At 39.6% G+C, this 14,542-nt stretch overlaps 1 protein-coding gene across 6 annotated transcripts in view; it reads right to left on the bottom strand.

Moving 5' to 3' along the window:
- Positions 1 to 2,212: 2,212 nt before the first annotated feature.
- pcloa (piccolo presynaptic cytomatrix protein a) overlaps positions 2,213 to 14,542 on the bottom strand; it is a 45,701-nt gene continuing 33,371 nt past the window's right edge. For 2 of the 6 annotated variants that reach the window (XM_016574651.1, XM_016574654.1), the window contains 16 exons: positions 12,631 to 12,739; positions 12,071 to 12,132; positions 11,773 to 11,966; positions 11,619 to 11,669; positions 11,170 to 11,300; positions 10,380 to 10,406; positions 10,005 to 10,098; positions 8,766 to 8,837; positions 8,278 to 8,527; positions 7,581 to 7,769; positions 6,313 to 6,474; positions 4,615 to 4,756; positions 4,376 to 4,431; positions 4,037 to 4,171; positions 3,693 to 3,838; positions 2,214 to 3,610 (listed from right to left, as the gene is read on the bottom strand). In XM_016574651.1, the coding sequence (XP_016430137.1) occupies positions 3,467 to 3,610; positions 3,693 to 3,838; positions 4,037 to 4,171; positions 4,376 to 4,431; positions 4,615 to 4,756; positions 6,313 to 6,474; positions 7,581 to 7,769; positions 8,278 to 8,527; positions 8,766 to 8,837; positions 10,005 to 10,098; positions 10,380 to 10,406; positions 11,170 to 11,300; positions 11,619 to 11,669; positions 11,773 to 11,966; positions 12,071 to 12,132; positions 12,631 to 12,739 (1,964 nt within the window). In that variant the 3' untranslated portion in view covers positions 2,214 to 3,466. Of the gene's footprint in view, positions 3,611 to 3,692; positions 3,839 to 4,036; positions 4,172 to 4,375; positions 4,432 to 4,614; positions 4,757 to 6,312; positions 6,475 to 7,580; positions 7,770 to 8,277; positions 8,528 to 8,765; positions 8,838 to 10,004; positions 10,099 to 10,379; positions 10,407 to 11,169; positions 11,301 to 11,618; positions 11,670 to 11,772; positions 11,967 to 12,070; positions 12,133 to 12,630; positions 12,740 to 14,542 lie in introns of all 6 variants that reach the window. The other 4 variants (XM_016574655.1, XM_016574653.1, XM_016574652.1 and 1 more) reach the window with 4 other exon arrangements.

Here is a 14,542-nt window from a genome sequence, read left to right as displayed (position 1 = left end):
TGGGTCATATTCGAAGAAGTAGGCTAGAATCTGTGATTGCAAAGTACAGTAAATATCCACACCCGTGCGTGACTGGCTGCCACACATACTCTTCAGAACATTAGATTCATCCATGCTGGAGCCGCGCCCACTCACAACCCACGCAAACTAGATAATTCCGCACACAGCTGCAATTCCAGGTTTTCAAACAGAGATGGCGACAAAGAGGCAAAATTTACGGACTGCAGCTTTAACTTTGTAAAATATAATAATCTCATAAAACTATAAAACAAGAAAAAATAAAGTATAATGACAAAGCATTATGACATTACCTGTCCTCGTGTTTCTTACTACCCACAAACTACTGGTAGACAGACAGACAAGATAGATAGATACAGTAAACCGACAGATACAGTAGACAGACAGACAGACAGATAAATAGATAAAACGGACCAACAGACATAGAAAGACAGAAAGACACATTGAGAGAGAGAGAGAGAGAGAGAGAGAGAGAGAGAATGGTGTAAGATACAGTAGACAGACAGACAGACAGATAAATAGATAAAACGGACCAACAGACATAGAAAGACAGAAAGACACATTGAGAGAGAGAGAGAGAGAGAGAGAGAGAGAGAGAGAGAGAGAGAATGGTGTAAAAGTGGCTTACAAATTAATTCACATCAGGGAGAATTTTACATATATCATTTAATATTTAGACTTGGGGCATTAGCCTTTTATTACAGCACAATTTGCATAATTTATCAATACCGTTTGTGTACAACCACAAAAACCATGACAGCTGGATTTTTTTCATCAGTTTACATTAAGTGGAAAACCAGACGGATTATTCAAGCATATCTTTGTACAGTCAGCATACATATTTAGATCTGATTAATTTTTCATAATCTTATTCTCTTTTTGTAAATAGAATCTGGACACAAAAATAGAACAAACCACCAACAAGACATGCAACATCCAAAGTGAAAACACCATACGTTTCCTGATTCTACTTGGAGTCAGTAAGGTCAACATCTGTTCGTTATTGTACAGGGTTAAATCGGTGTCTGTTGTGCAGGTCAAGTCCAGTCCGTCAGATGCAAGCATGAGGAAAGCTTTTACCCTAGTGCATGTACAACATGTAACACACAGTCGCTCTGCTCCTTTCCCTCACACATGCTCTTCGCTGAACCAGAAATCTAATACAAGATCCTATTTGTACAAAAAGAAAATTATAATTTTTATTTACACAGCTTGATTTTATTTATTTATTTTGTATCATTTTTGCAGAGGTGAAAGTTAGTGTGGCGAAGTGAAAGTGGAGCATGCGCGAATAATTCAAAGGAGGCTGCATTGGTTACGATGAATTCATGTGACGATTTGTTATATGATGTCTTTTTCTCATCTAATTTGTAAACATAAAGAAATTATAACACATTCTGGGAGATCAGAATATATAGTGAAAGTTGAGCATTGTATATAAAGCTGAGTGCAGTGAGATAGTTGTGTTTCCAGACACTGTGAATGACTAACATAAGATGACCAGTCTGCTATGATCCTGTAAACACATTTTATGTACATTTAAATTTTCAAAACTAGCAGTTATATAGTTGAGTAGGTTAATTAACCCAATGTTTTTGCAAACTCATTGTTAGCAATAAAAAATTAATTAAACAAGCATCAAGCAAAAGACACAACCAAAAATGTATAAAAGCAAACATATTTACCATGTGGGGGAAAAAAACATACAAAAATAAAAAAAGTACTCATTCGTAATGCTTTATCTGTCCTTCGACTACTAAACAATAAGTAGCCTACACCAGACGCTTTTTCGGTTGCATAGAATAACATACACAGAACCTGCGGATTTTGGTAGTTTGGCACAAGGTTGACTCAACTATTAACGCTGGATGTTTGAGTGAATATCAGTAAGTACATGACCTGCATAATGGCTGGGTTATTCATTTTTTTTGTAAGGTTTTTATCCACACATCCTATATATATAATACTAATGGCATTTGATTTAAGTGTCTGCATTGCAAAGTGGCCACACATTTCTGAAAGTATGAGATTGTGCACTCAGCGTCTAACGTCTCCTTTTAGACATGTAAACCGCGAAGAGAATTTAAAGTTAGCCAAAATGATCTGTTAAATTAAAAATGAACACATTGTGATGCCATCATCACCCTGATCCTGCACTGTTATCGCCTTTAAGCTGAACCTTGCTTAATAATTTTTAAGCAAGTCTTTTTCATCGAAACCTGAGTGTTTAGGAGTTTTTTTATTTTTTATTTTTTTAAATAAAACATAATATCAACATTGTATCAGCAATATGATGCGGACAGACACTACACTGACCCATTCAATCTAATCCTTGAGTATTTAAGAGAGATAGATGCATATGAGTATGTAGGGGATTGACAGTGTTTGACTCTTTTAAATGGCAGGATGTTTTTGATGTTCTGAGGAAAACTCAGAAAAAGCTACCAACCTACATTCGTAAAATGCTAGACACAAAGTGCAAATTATATAACAGTGCTGGATTTGACAACTGATGCTGCTGAAAATTGGAGATATTTCGACCGTCACATACATCAAATGAGATAGCAAATCATAATCAGCGAACACTTTCTATTCAATTTCCCATTCATTTCTGTGTGAGTCATATAAGACCGGCAGTTTTCTTAAACATTTAAATTCATTGTAATTATCTGCTTCTTGATTCCTAGAGCTTTGAAACTGTTTCTCTGACTTTGATGAATTCAGTATCACACAGCGAAAGATGAAAGTATTACTTCTGTGAGTGGAAATAACCATACTGACACAAAGAGTCATCACAACACCCAATAAATCATATTTCATTCATTTAAATCTGTCTATAATATACCATAAAATATTCTTCTAATCCATTGATAATATGCTTTAAATATCAGGTCTTTCAACACATAATAACATCTGAGAGGGAATGTAAAATAACGATAAATATCTAAAACTGAATTTGTCTCTATCATACAAAAATAATGTATATGATATCCGTCTCTATCTGTAAATAATAGTTCTCATATGAATAATGCACAAACGGGAAAAATTACTTTGAAATAAATATACTTTCACTCTATCATCTAACTGTCGGTTGTGGCCCAATGTACACATATTATTATACATACATCTGTATAAATATGTGTGGATAAGTGTGAGTGATTGTGAAAGTGCATGTACACATATAGGTATGAACACACTGTGTGAATCTCCAGCTCAATTTTTTTAGCTTTTCCCAACGTAAAGATCTGCATCTTGTCACTAAGGGTCAGATCCTTTCTGTAAACACCATTATACACCTGTTTCTCCATGGCTTGGATTAACACAATCATACATGCCAGTGCAATAGGGAAGCTCCCTGTATCGGCCCTCAGTTTAGTCCCAAAGAGTGCGGCAGAGATGTGAGACTCCACTGCCTGGTCTGTCCTCGCGCCTCATCTGACCGCCGTCTTTAGGAGTGGATCTGAGCTGTGCTGGCCAGCAGCTTGTGCCAGCTCACCACCCGTTTCCGCAGGTCTACCTTATCCAGCCACACATAGGCTTCACCGATTAGGGTCTTCTTTACGAACTTGCCTCCATTTGAAACAAGAAAGAGCTGCAAGGGTTGGAATAAATATGAATCACTACTTTAAGTCGGGTCAAATTTTAGCACCCTAGTGCATCGATTTCTGACATACCTGAATGGAATGACCTGTAGGGTTCATGCAGAAGCGAAAAGTTTCGTTGAAAGACGGTTCACGATCATGACGACACACTCTGGTTTTCTTCTTGATGATTCTTTTCTGAGTGGCCACATTCACCACATAGAGCTTCACATACAGGTCTGTAAAACAACATCAACCGTAAGTATTAAGCTTTCCTAACTCAAGTCCTGTTTAAACAGGAAATACATCAAAGCATTTCTGTAAGAACATTTGGGACGTTTATATCAATAAGACAATGCGTAAATCAACCATATATCAAATAGACGCATAGTATAATTAGAATGAGTGAACATGTTTGCTGTCGTGTGTCTTGTTACCCGGGAGGTGGTCTGGAGACTTGAATTTGTAGGTGATGTTTCTGCACTGTAGGATCTCAAGCACCAGGTGTTCTCCCTCTGTCTTCATCTCTTTCTTCAGGGCAATCTTTATCTCCCCCATCACCTGAGTCTTACCTAAACAGGCACAGACACAGACACATCTATACTACTGTAGATTTAAAAGCATCATCTAATAAAATTCATAATATTTTATCATATATATATATAATATAAAAGAAATTCAACTTTGCTGCCACATTGTACTCCCAAATACCCTGCTATTGACACAAACATGCACAAATAATCACAAAACCACACAACATCCCATGCAAACATTACCCTCTGTATCGCCATGAGCGGATTTCACAGCTTCTGTGCCGTTTGGAATCTTTCCACTGAATAATAAACAACATCAGGTCAGAGAACCCGTGGAGTGCCAAGAAAATAGAGGGATTTGAATAAACAATAAACAAAAAAGCAGTCTAGATTCTACCAAATAAAATATGAAAATGTAGATTATTTCAAACAAAATATGACTGATTAGCAAATATTATGGGAGTCATATGGAAAGCACTCACAATCTGGGGACCTGGAAGACAGCACCATCTACTGCATTGGTCCCGCCCTCTTCATCCAACAGGCTAAAGGCACTGCCACTCAGACCGCTGTCCAATGAGGCTGCAGTAACAGGAGCATCACCAGATCTATGGCTGCGGGACACTGTTTTTGAAGTGGACTATGTGAGTTGCATGAGTCACATACACTACTACTAGTTTGCAACTGGTAACTATCAATTATAGGGGTAGATATCCACATATCCACTCCCAACACACACACACACTCACATACACACAAATAGATACTGCTGGCAACATTTAAAGAAAGCATGACAGCACTCCATTAATGAAAGGAAATACCACAGACAGACATATGCTAAGCAGACATCAGATGACAGAAGCAAAAGCACAGACACAACAAATTAAACTGTTCATTAGTAAACTGTGTGTTTGAGTTTTGTGCATTAAGTAATTCCATTATGCTAATTCTGTTAGAATTACGCTAAGTTTATTTTAATTGTGGTTAAGTACGATTAATCATATTTTAATTGATTTTTTTTAATGGTGATGCAGTGTTTGACTGAAAGTAATGGTGATGGTGTGACGTGGGATGCATGATTTTGGCACGTAATTCATGCACACAGTCTTTTTTCAAACAGATTCAGCAACGGTAACGCTAAAAATAGGCAGCTAATGAGACTCTCTTGGGATGGTCAGGGGGTCGGCGCTCCCTCCTAGCATTTGTCATCATAGTTGAGCACTACTGTTTTGTTCCCTTGGTTTTAAGGATGCACGTTGCTGGACTGTTGAACCAGACTGAGACTCGCTGCATGAACTTCCTGTGAAGTGGCAGAAAGCAGATTCCAGTCGAAAGTGAGCATCAAAAGGTCCTAATCACTCGCATGGCACAGATTTGCACGACAATCGTCACTGCTACTCTATTGTGAATCTGCAAAATTCAGGCCTGTTCATACTAACACGACTGTCGACATGAAAAATCAGTCTATATGCAATTTGTATGTTCAGACCAATCTGAAAAAAAAGGCAGATGGCCTGAATGAAAATGCAATTTCACTCTCTGGCAGTAGGTGGCACTTACAGAAAAGCTTTTATATTAATATTCTAATGTTTGTCACAGTATTTTATTAGTATTAGTATTTATTAGTATTTTATTTTATTATTGAAAACATTCAGTCAAACTAACGGCATGCAAATGTCTTTGTTGGTCTGAACAGACGCATTAACTGCCATTCAAATTAAAATATTACGAATTGTTGCACCAAACCTTCGTCTCAGTGAGAACAGGCCTTTTACTTGATAACAAAATTCATGCTAATGGATGCTAATGCTAAAAATCTCAATGATTGTCTCTTTGTGTCTTTAATGAAATTTTATTTCAACTGGCATGCTGTTCAACTTCTGCTTATCGATGCGGCACCCAGATTCACATAATCATAACTGCAAATTTACTTCCTTGATCATCTTCTGTAACAGTTTTGTGTAAAAGGATCCAGTTGCTCACTTTCGTTTGGAAAGACCCTTCGGATAGCGTCCCCTTCCCGCAGTGCCCTTCGTGGGCACAAAAGCACCCTTTGCAATTCAACCAGCTAGTTCCGCTAGTTAAGATGTGCGTTAGTAACTCAACATCCTCTCGCTCTCTCTCTCTTGCTGTCATCGGCAATCATACGAGACGTTCAACTGCTGACGTTCAACTCTCACCTCCGTCCGGCTGCGGCCTCTCTTCAGACATGGCTTTCCTGAGGGTCAGGTGACGGCTGTCAGGGATCTCATTGGCCGGCGACTCGGACGGGGCTCTCTGAATGGTGAGCACACCAACTACGCTGTGCCTGTGGTGCCTCGGGTCGAGGCAGCCATTTTGGGCTGGGGCCATATATCAGTCACGGGTGGGGGGGCGAGAAGGAGGGGAGGTTTGAAGAGGGGAGAAGGGAGGCGAGATGGAGACTCAGAGTATGAACTCGTCACAAAATGGACACCACCAGCTTTTACTGTAGGTCATAGTCACATGCAGCCACAGTACGCTTACAGCGTCGACTGAGGTGCAGTGTAGGCCAGCGAGAGCCACAGAGAGAGTGGAGGCAGGGTGGGATGGTTCTTTAAGGAGCAGGCGGCCACATGCACGGCCATCTCGGTGGAGTGGGGAAGCTGCTGAAAAGCCGGCCGTCTGGGACAGAGAACAACTCAATGGGACAAATAAAAGAGGAGTTTGAAGAAAGGTTGTCAGGGCTGTGGTGAAGGGTTCAAGGGGGCAAAACATGTCACTATGTATGTGTGTGCTGATCAGGGTTGGTCATTTGCTCTCTAAAATGGTAAATTGAGAAGGTTTTACCTAAAACAGCCTCAGTGGCAAGGTTTCAACATGTCCCTGTGGGGTAAAATCACAAGTCTGCCGACTAGGTGCCTGACATGAGCAGTCAGATCTCCTCAGTGATTGACAGGTCTTAGTAATCTTAGTTAGCATCCTGTGGAAGGCACAGTGTCATCTGACTAGGTCAGTGCCTGACTAGGTCAGAAACTGTATTTATTTTTGAAGATTTTTTAGGCTGGACTCAGACTCACCATCCTAAAAAATTCTACCATTATTTTATGCATATGCTTATTGTGTGTTCCCTGGGAATCAAACCCATGACCTTGGCTAACGCCATGCTAGCTGTGCTACAGGAACAGGAAGTTTAAAAGATGCGATTTAAGGGTGCAGTGAAACTATATTTAATGAATTCAAAGTTTAGCCCGCGTTACTTCAAAATATGATGTGCAAACGTGATGGCGTTCCCAACACACCGGTGAGAACTGGAAGTGAAGTGACAGACTGTGACCACAGGGGGACCAGAGGAAGTAAAATGGGAGAAACCAGAAAACAACAACAGGGAAGGGGAAAAAACCAAAAGAGGGCAGTGAAAAAGAACAGAAGGAGGAACAGATGAGTGCGAAGGCAGCCATGCTGTGGAGGTTTTATTTGCATCGTTTACTTGGTTGGAGATGGGGCTGCTGGCCGACAGCTTCGGCCGTTGCCGCGGCATCGTCAAGGTGTGCCCGGGCCGTGCCACTTTTGCCATGAGCACGGGGGCCTCCGTGGGGGCCAGCTTGGCCCTCGGAGAGGGATGGCTTCGACGTGCTGGGGCTACTGTGAGATTTCTCAATTGTAGGGACCTGCGTGTCTAAAACAACCAGAACCAAATTACCACAAGGGCGTTTCATTTCCTACTTTTGCCTATTTATTCATTTTAATTCTTCAAAAAGTCATTCTTATTTATATTCTACAATTATTATGTTATTAGGTTATTTGAAATTGAGTCTCCATTGAATCTGACACAACTAATGTGATATTTAATGTCCAACTATTGTGCCCTAGTTAGCATCTAAGCAGGCTGCTTCCTGATAGAGCGGCCCTGTCACACCCTGTGTGAGGTGGCTGGAGTGAAGCGCTGGTGAGCTCAGCGCTGTTGTGAACTGAACACACATATATGGAGAGCGGGAAGCCAAAGCTAGGAAGCTTGAGAAATACAGAATGGAGAGATCAAGTGAAAGTAAGAACAATAAAGAGAGAGGAAGAGAGGACAGAATGCACAGAAATGACAGCAATAGAAGGATGGAAAAGAGGAAGACATCACGACTGGAAATGTGAAAGGAGAAGAGACAGAAGTGCCATGCGACTTGCGGTCCTACCCTTGGCAGGGTCAGGGAAGATTCCGTGACTACGGCTCTTGATGACCGAGGATTTGGGCGAGTCCTCCTTGCTGTGACCGGAGGTTTTTGGGGAATGCTGGCCCCCGTGTCCTACGGGGGGTTTGGGCGAGTGCTGGCGGCCCTGTCCCGAGTGAGAACGCCGGTGATGCTCGCCCTCGCTCTGCTCCTTCAGAGGCAGCCAGCGTGGGACGTTGTCCAGTTGGGCAGTGTTGGACAGGTCAATTAGTACCTACAAAGCCCATGACTATTATTATTCACTGATAGCAGTGTGTGTGTGTTTTTTATGTAAATTCTGTGTATATATACACATATATAAATAATTCACACCTGAATCATTTTTTTAAAGTTCAGATACCTGAATATACATAAAAGTATATATATATACACACACGCTTCTGTATCATTTAGCACACATTGGACCTGGTGTTTTATCTTTCAAAGTGTGTTTAAAGCTTGTAGCTTCTCACCTCTCCCAAGAAGTCATTGGCAGAGCTCTTGTCGTAGTCCCACACGCTGACCTCCAGTGTCTTCTTTCTTAGCTAAACACACACCACACAAACACAGAGTATTCAATGCCAAGATGATTTACTTTGTGACTCAATTACCTTACATTATTTTAATGTTGTCATTCTAAGTAACTTCAACTGAACTATTTCTTGAGAAGCTATATTTCAAAACATACACTACCATTTAAAACTTCAAAAGAAACCTCAAAAAATAAAAATAAACTAATAAAACAATACTTTTATTCAAAAGTGACAGTAAAGACATTTATAATGTTACAAAAAATTCTATTTCAAATAAATTCGGTACTTTTAAACTTTCTCTACATCGATCAAAATAATAATTTATCATGGTTTCCACAAAAAATATTAAGCAGCACAATTGTTTTCAACCTTGATAATAATAATAAATATTTTCTTGAGCACCAAATCAGCATATTAAAATGAATTCTGAATGATTATGTGACACTGAAGACTGGAGTAATTATGCTGAAAATTCAGCTTTGCATCACTGGAATAAATTACATTTTAAAATATTAAAATAGAAAACAGTTATTTTAAATTGTAATAATATTTCACAAAATTACTGTTTTGACTGTATTTTTAATCAAATAAATACAGCCATGGTGAGTATAATAGACTTTCTGAGACATTCTGAATCTTTGAACTTTGCTTCTGAAGTAAAATTATTTTATTTTTTAGAACATTTTTATACTTTTACTGGAAAGCAAGTCAAAAATACTGATTAAGAAAATATATATATTCTGTTAAACCAGCAAACATCTCCAACACGATATGCAACACTGAAGCATTAAATCCAGATGGTTTTCAATACAAGCCTCACCTATCTGCATTCTGTCTTTCTCTCTCAATTACAAGCCACTCAACTCGCTTCAATAGTCCAGTAAAAACATATCAATCACATCTGTCTGCAGCTGCCTCAGAGAGCTCAACAGACTCAGAAAGCTCTTTGGTCTTAATTAGACTAAAGCACTTCTGGGAGACAACAGACTTTTCCCTGTCTGCACCAAAAGCCCGAGATTCTCTCTGAAGAGCTTTTAGATAATTGAAATCTCAAAACTGACATGAGATGTTCAAACAAAAAAAAAGCATATTCCATCAAAGTGAAATCAGATTTTTCTTTTGGTTTTCTAGATATCTGCAACCTAGACGTGTGCAAATGATTGCGAGGTTGTAGTTTACCTGTTCCAGGTGGATATTTTTGTAGATGACAGTCTGGTTCCACTCTGGGTTCAGGCTCTTCTGAACATGTTTGGACCTTCTTTTGTTTTCAGCACTGCAATTAGATAACATACCACAAGAGGTCACCTTGAGTTGCAGGAAGAAAATCAGTTTGGCACGAACTTAACCTTGAAACACCTCACACTGGTGGCAATTGGTTTGCACAATGGAGGACGTCTAGTATAGGCCCACTTGTGTTGCTGCAGTGACCATATACTACTTTGAGAAAATGATGAAATGCGTAACGATGATATAAAGAGCAAAACACTACATCATTAAGCCATTCATGGCCAAGTCTTGTATAATGTGCTGGTACCATAGGAAAGAATCACATACCTGGCATTCTGCACAACCATGACCTGACTGTGAAGATCCAGCATGCAGCAAAAACAGACAACAATCAGTGATGAGTGGGAGACTGCGAAGATGTGTGTGTGTGTGTGTGTGTGTGTGTGCAGTAGCCCATGCATTCATGCCCATATGGAGTAGAGAAATGGAGAGCTCCTGTTTCTGTAGGTTCAATCCAAGTACTGCATGACCAGATGACAGCCAGAAATGAGCCGAAGCACACATACACAAACATACACACCATCCTACAAATATCAGTCAGCGCTATCATTTTACACACAAACTGAACTGGCATTGATTTTCCGCTTTTGCTGACTCACTTACTGCACATATAAATGTATGGAGACACACACACACACACACACACACACACAAAATCATATACAGCTAAAAACTAAGTCTTACACAATATGCATAATCCTTTCCAGGTCTTTCCCACAGACCTGGTGCTAATTAGCTGGATAAGTGATTTTCTGTTTCGTTAACTCAAGGAAAGTAGCAGCTGGGATTGAATAACAGCTCCGGGAGTCCTAATTTCTAGTGCCAAGGGTGAAACAGGTGGATATATCTTTTTAAAGTCAAGAATCCAGATATTAAATTATACTAACATCTTATTTTCACACTCTCTGTAGTCTTACATAGCTATTTTGTCAGGTAGCTTGAAAAGGAAGAGGCTGAACATCTAAAGTGACCAGCCCCAGTTGGTTGTTCACACTGAGGCTGAAACCTTGAGAAACAATTCAGTTCCAGTCAGTTGAGTTTTACTCAATGTACTTACCCTCTACCCGGCAGCAAGTAAACTTTAACGAACGGATCTGAGTAGCCATTATTGTCCCGGGGTGCCAGATTTCGTGCTTGAAGAACATGGACGATGAGATTTCCCAGCTGTTTGTCGTAATTTATTTGAAGCTGCAAAATCGAAGAAAGAAAGTACGAATTTTTTTTCTACTTTCCACTACTAAAAATATGAATGAATATGGCATAAATACATTCTGTTGATTAATAAGCAGGGTTCTGATCAATGAATTCACTTTACATGACATAATGAGCAATTTCTAGCTGAAGAAATATTTTAGAGCTGAGCATAACTAGAGGAGTTTATATCAACTATAGAAATTTCCACTTATGCAGGTCTGTAAAACACAATTTTAAAATTCCCTGACATTTCCAGGTTTCCCATGGCCTGAATAAGCTACTCTTACAGCTGCGTTAAGAGCCAAAATCTACCTGGATCTCTCCTGACACTGGGTGGGACTGAGTTTTTGCAGCCTCAGAGGTCTAAGAAACAAAACATCAGCAGTAAGAAAAGACACAGTTATGCATTTAACTCTTTGCACACAAAAAGGCATCAAATAGTTGCATACGCATGGCATATGCATACCTTGCTGTGACGTTTCTTGCTGATAGAGGGTGAACCAGGCTGGCCAGGGCTAGGAACTGCACTGGAGCCAGTGGACGCTGAGGCTTTATCCAGTGCTGATGCAGAGGAGGACGGCACCTGCTGCTGGGACACTTTCTGCAGCTCGGCAGCCAGCTGCTTAGGGTCCACACCTGGTGACCGCGGAGGTCTGTCTCCTGTATATTTATAAATGCAAGTCAGAAGTTAGTGGTAAAGTGCCATTGAGGTTAATTAGGACATTATAATTTGATTGCCTTCTCCTCTGACTGGAGGTTCTCACCTTTGGCCTGGTCTTGAAGGTCTAGGTGGGAACTTTCAGAATCAGACAGCATATTTAGGTCACTGGAGATGACAAAAGATAAATCATGATCAAAAGACAAAAAGTTCTGTGAATGGACCCTATTTGCTCTCTTAAATGTACGCTCCTGGTTTTAATGTACTTTTTTTGTAAAATGTTTTACTTTTTTCGCTCTCAAATGGCTTTTGGTTGAAGTCACAAATCCTTTTTACTTTTTTCAGACACATTCCCTCTAACCCCTTTTTACATAAAAAAATATGTAACCCCAATTTTTCATGATTTATTCCTGCCCTACATTTCTTCTTATTAAATATCATGTTTCCTTAAGAAATACATCAGAATGCAGAATAAAAATGGGTTAGGAACTGTGTTTCATTTTTACTTCTATGACAATAACTTGACATTTAAATGTGCACAAATTTTTCCAAACAAGTACTAATCATTTCTCAAGCTGTACACCTTTCTTAGTAGATAGAAAGTAGAAGTAAAAATGATCTAAAGCACATTTAAATGATAAGTAGCTATGCAAATCTGGCACTTACAGTCTGAGACATATCTCTGCCTCTCCAAACTGGTGACCAACCAGACCCTGCACCTCCTCGTACGTCTTACTAGTCAAGGAAATGCTGTTCCACTCCAGAACTTGCATTCCTATGCAAACACACACACATATAAAATCAGCCACTGGATACATTTTAGTCTTCACTATCTGGAAGATCAAACACGCTGTGAAAAGCACTGCAACACCATACATGATGTCTTTCAATTAAACGATGCATGCTTGTAGAAACCCTGTGAGAAAGTAGAGGGAAACACGTGCAGCAGAGTTCACTCCAAGTCACAGCAAACTGAAACCATTTTGTTGGTGCACTTACACAGATGAAAACGTGTCTTCAGGTAGGCCAGGTAGGCCCGCTTTGGACGTTTCGAAGCTCCCACATTATGGTGGATGCTTGGGGTCTCTGGAGGTGAATGTGTACGCATGTCATGTACTGTAATATACACACTCACAGATTCTATAGTTTAATGTGAGAGACTTAACAGCCAGCTCACATTACTCCACTGCTTAACACCAGCCTGTTCTACTGAGCTTGAGAATATACATCAGTCACATGGCTGTTGTAACCATGCCGACTGCATGCATAATCACACTTACAGCAAGTAGAAACATTTGACATTTTACCCCTAAGAGGCTTCAGCTGCTGCTGGGACAATATGTGGGAGAGAGACAATACAATGCAAGACGAGACAAGAAGAGAGAAGAGGATACTAGAAGAGACTAAATAAGATGAGATGAGTCAAGATTCGATATGAGAAGAGATCAGATCAAAAGAGAAGAGAGGGGACAAGAGATGAGATGAGAAGAGACAAGATGAGAAAAAGTGAAATGGGATGAGACGGGACAAGAAAAGGGTAGAGAAGAGACCAGATAAGATTAAATGAAAGTAGATACAAGAAAAAGATCAGAAGAAAAGAGTCAAGACAAGATGAGAAAGACAAGGCGAGAAGAGACGAGACAAGATGAGAAAATGAGAAGCAAACTGACAAGAAGAGTAGACATGAGAACAAGATGAGATGAGAAGTCCCAACATGAGAAGTGTTGAAAGAGTAGACACGAGAAGAGACGGAGAGAGTAGGCAAAAGAAGATGTGAAGAGAAAAGATGAGACTATATAAGATGAAATGAGACAAGATGACAATAGAAGAGACCAGATAGTAAGTGACAAGATAAGGCGATACAAGATAAACAAGATGAATGAGACAAAAGAAGAAGAAGATATGAGAAGAGAAGAGACAAGATGAGATTAGAAGAGACAAGACAAGAAGAGAAGAAACAAGATAAGAAGAGGATGCAGCTAAGGAATCAGATGGCTAAATACAAAGTGATATGTGAACATGGACCACAAAACCAGTCATAAGGGTCAATTTTTTGAAATTGAGATTTATACATCATCCGAAAGCTAAATAAAAAAGCTTTGATGTATGGTTTGTTAGGATAGGACAATATTTGGCCGAGATACAACTATTTGAAAATCTGGAATCTGAGGGTGCAAAAAAAATTTAAATACTGAGAAAATCGCCTTTAAAGTTGTCCAAATGAAGTTCTTAGCAATGCATATTACTAATCAAAAATTCGGTTTTGATATATTTACGGTAGGAAATGTACAAAATATCTTCATGGAACATGAGCTTTACTTAATATCCTAATGATTTTTGGCATAAAAGAAAAATCGATAATTTTGACCCATACAATGTATTGTTGGATATTGCTACAAATATGACTGCTTTTGTGCTCCAGGGTCATATATTATATAAACAGAAACGTTAATTTTGTATGCGATTAATAAAAATGCAAGTGGTGATCTACAGTCTGATGCACTGGGACTCAGGCGTGTCGATGAAGAACACCTGTGCACCTGCAGGGGGCGGAGTCTCCCGGGAGACGGGGCTGGGG

This window comes from Sinocyclocheilus rhinocerous, unplaced genomic scaffold, assembly GCF_001515625.1.
Source record: "Sinocyclocheilus rhinocerous isolate Xijiao unplaced genomic scaffold, SAMN03320098_v1.1 scaffold1164, whole genome shotgun sequence".
Taxonomy (NCBI): Eukaryota; Metazoa; Chordata; class Actinopteri; order Cypriniformes; family Cyprinidae; genus Sinocyclocheilus; species Sinocyclocheilus rhinocerous.
The sequence above is the reverse complement of the archived record's forward strand: the minus strand, read 5'-3'. Positions and strand labels throughout refer to the sequence as shown.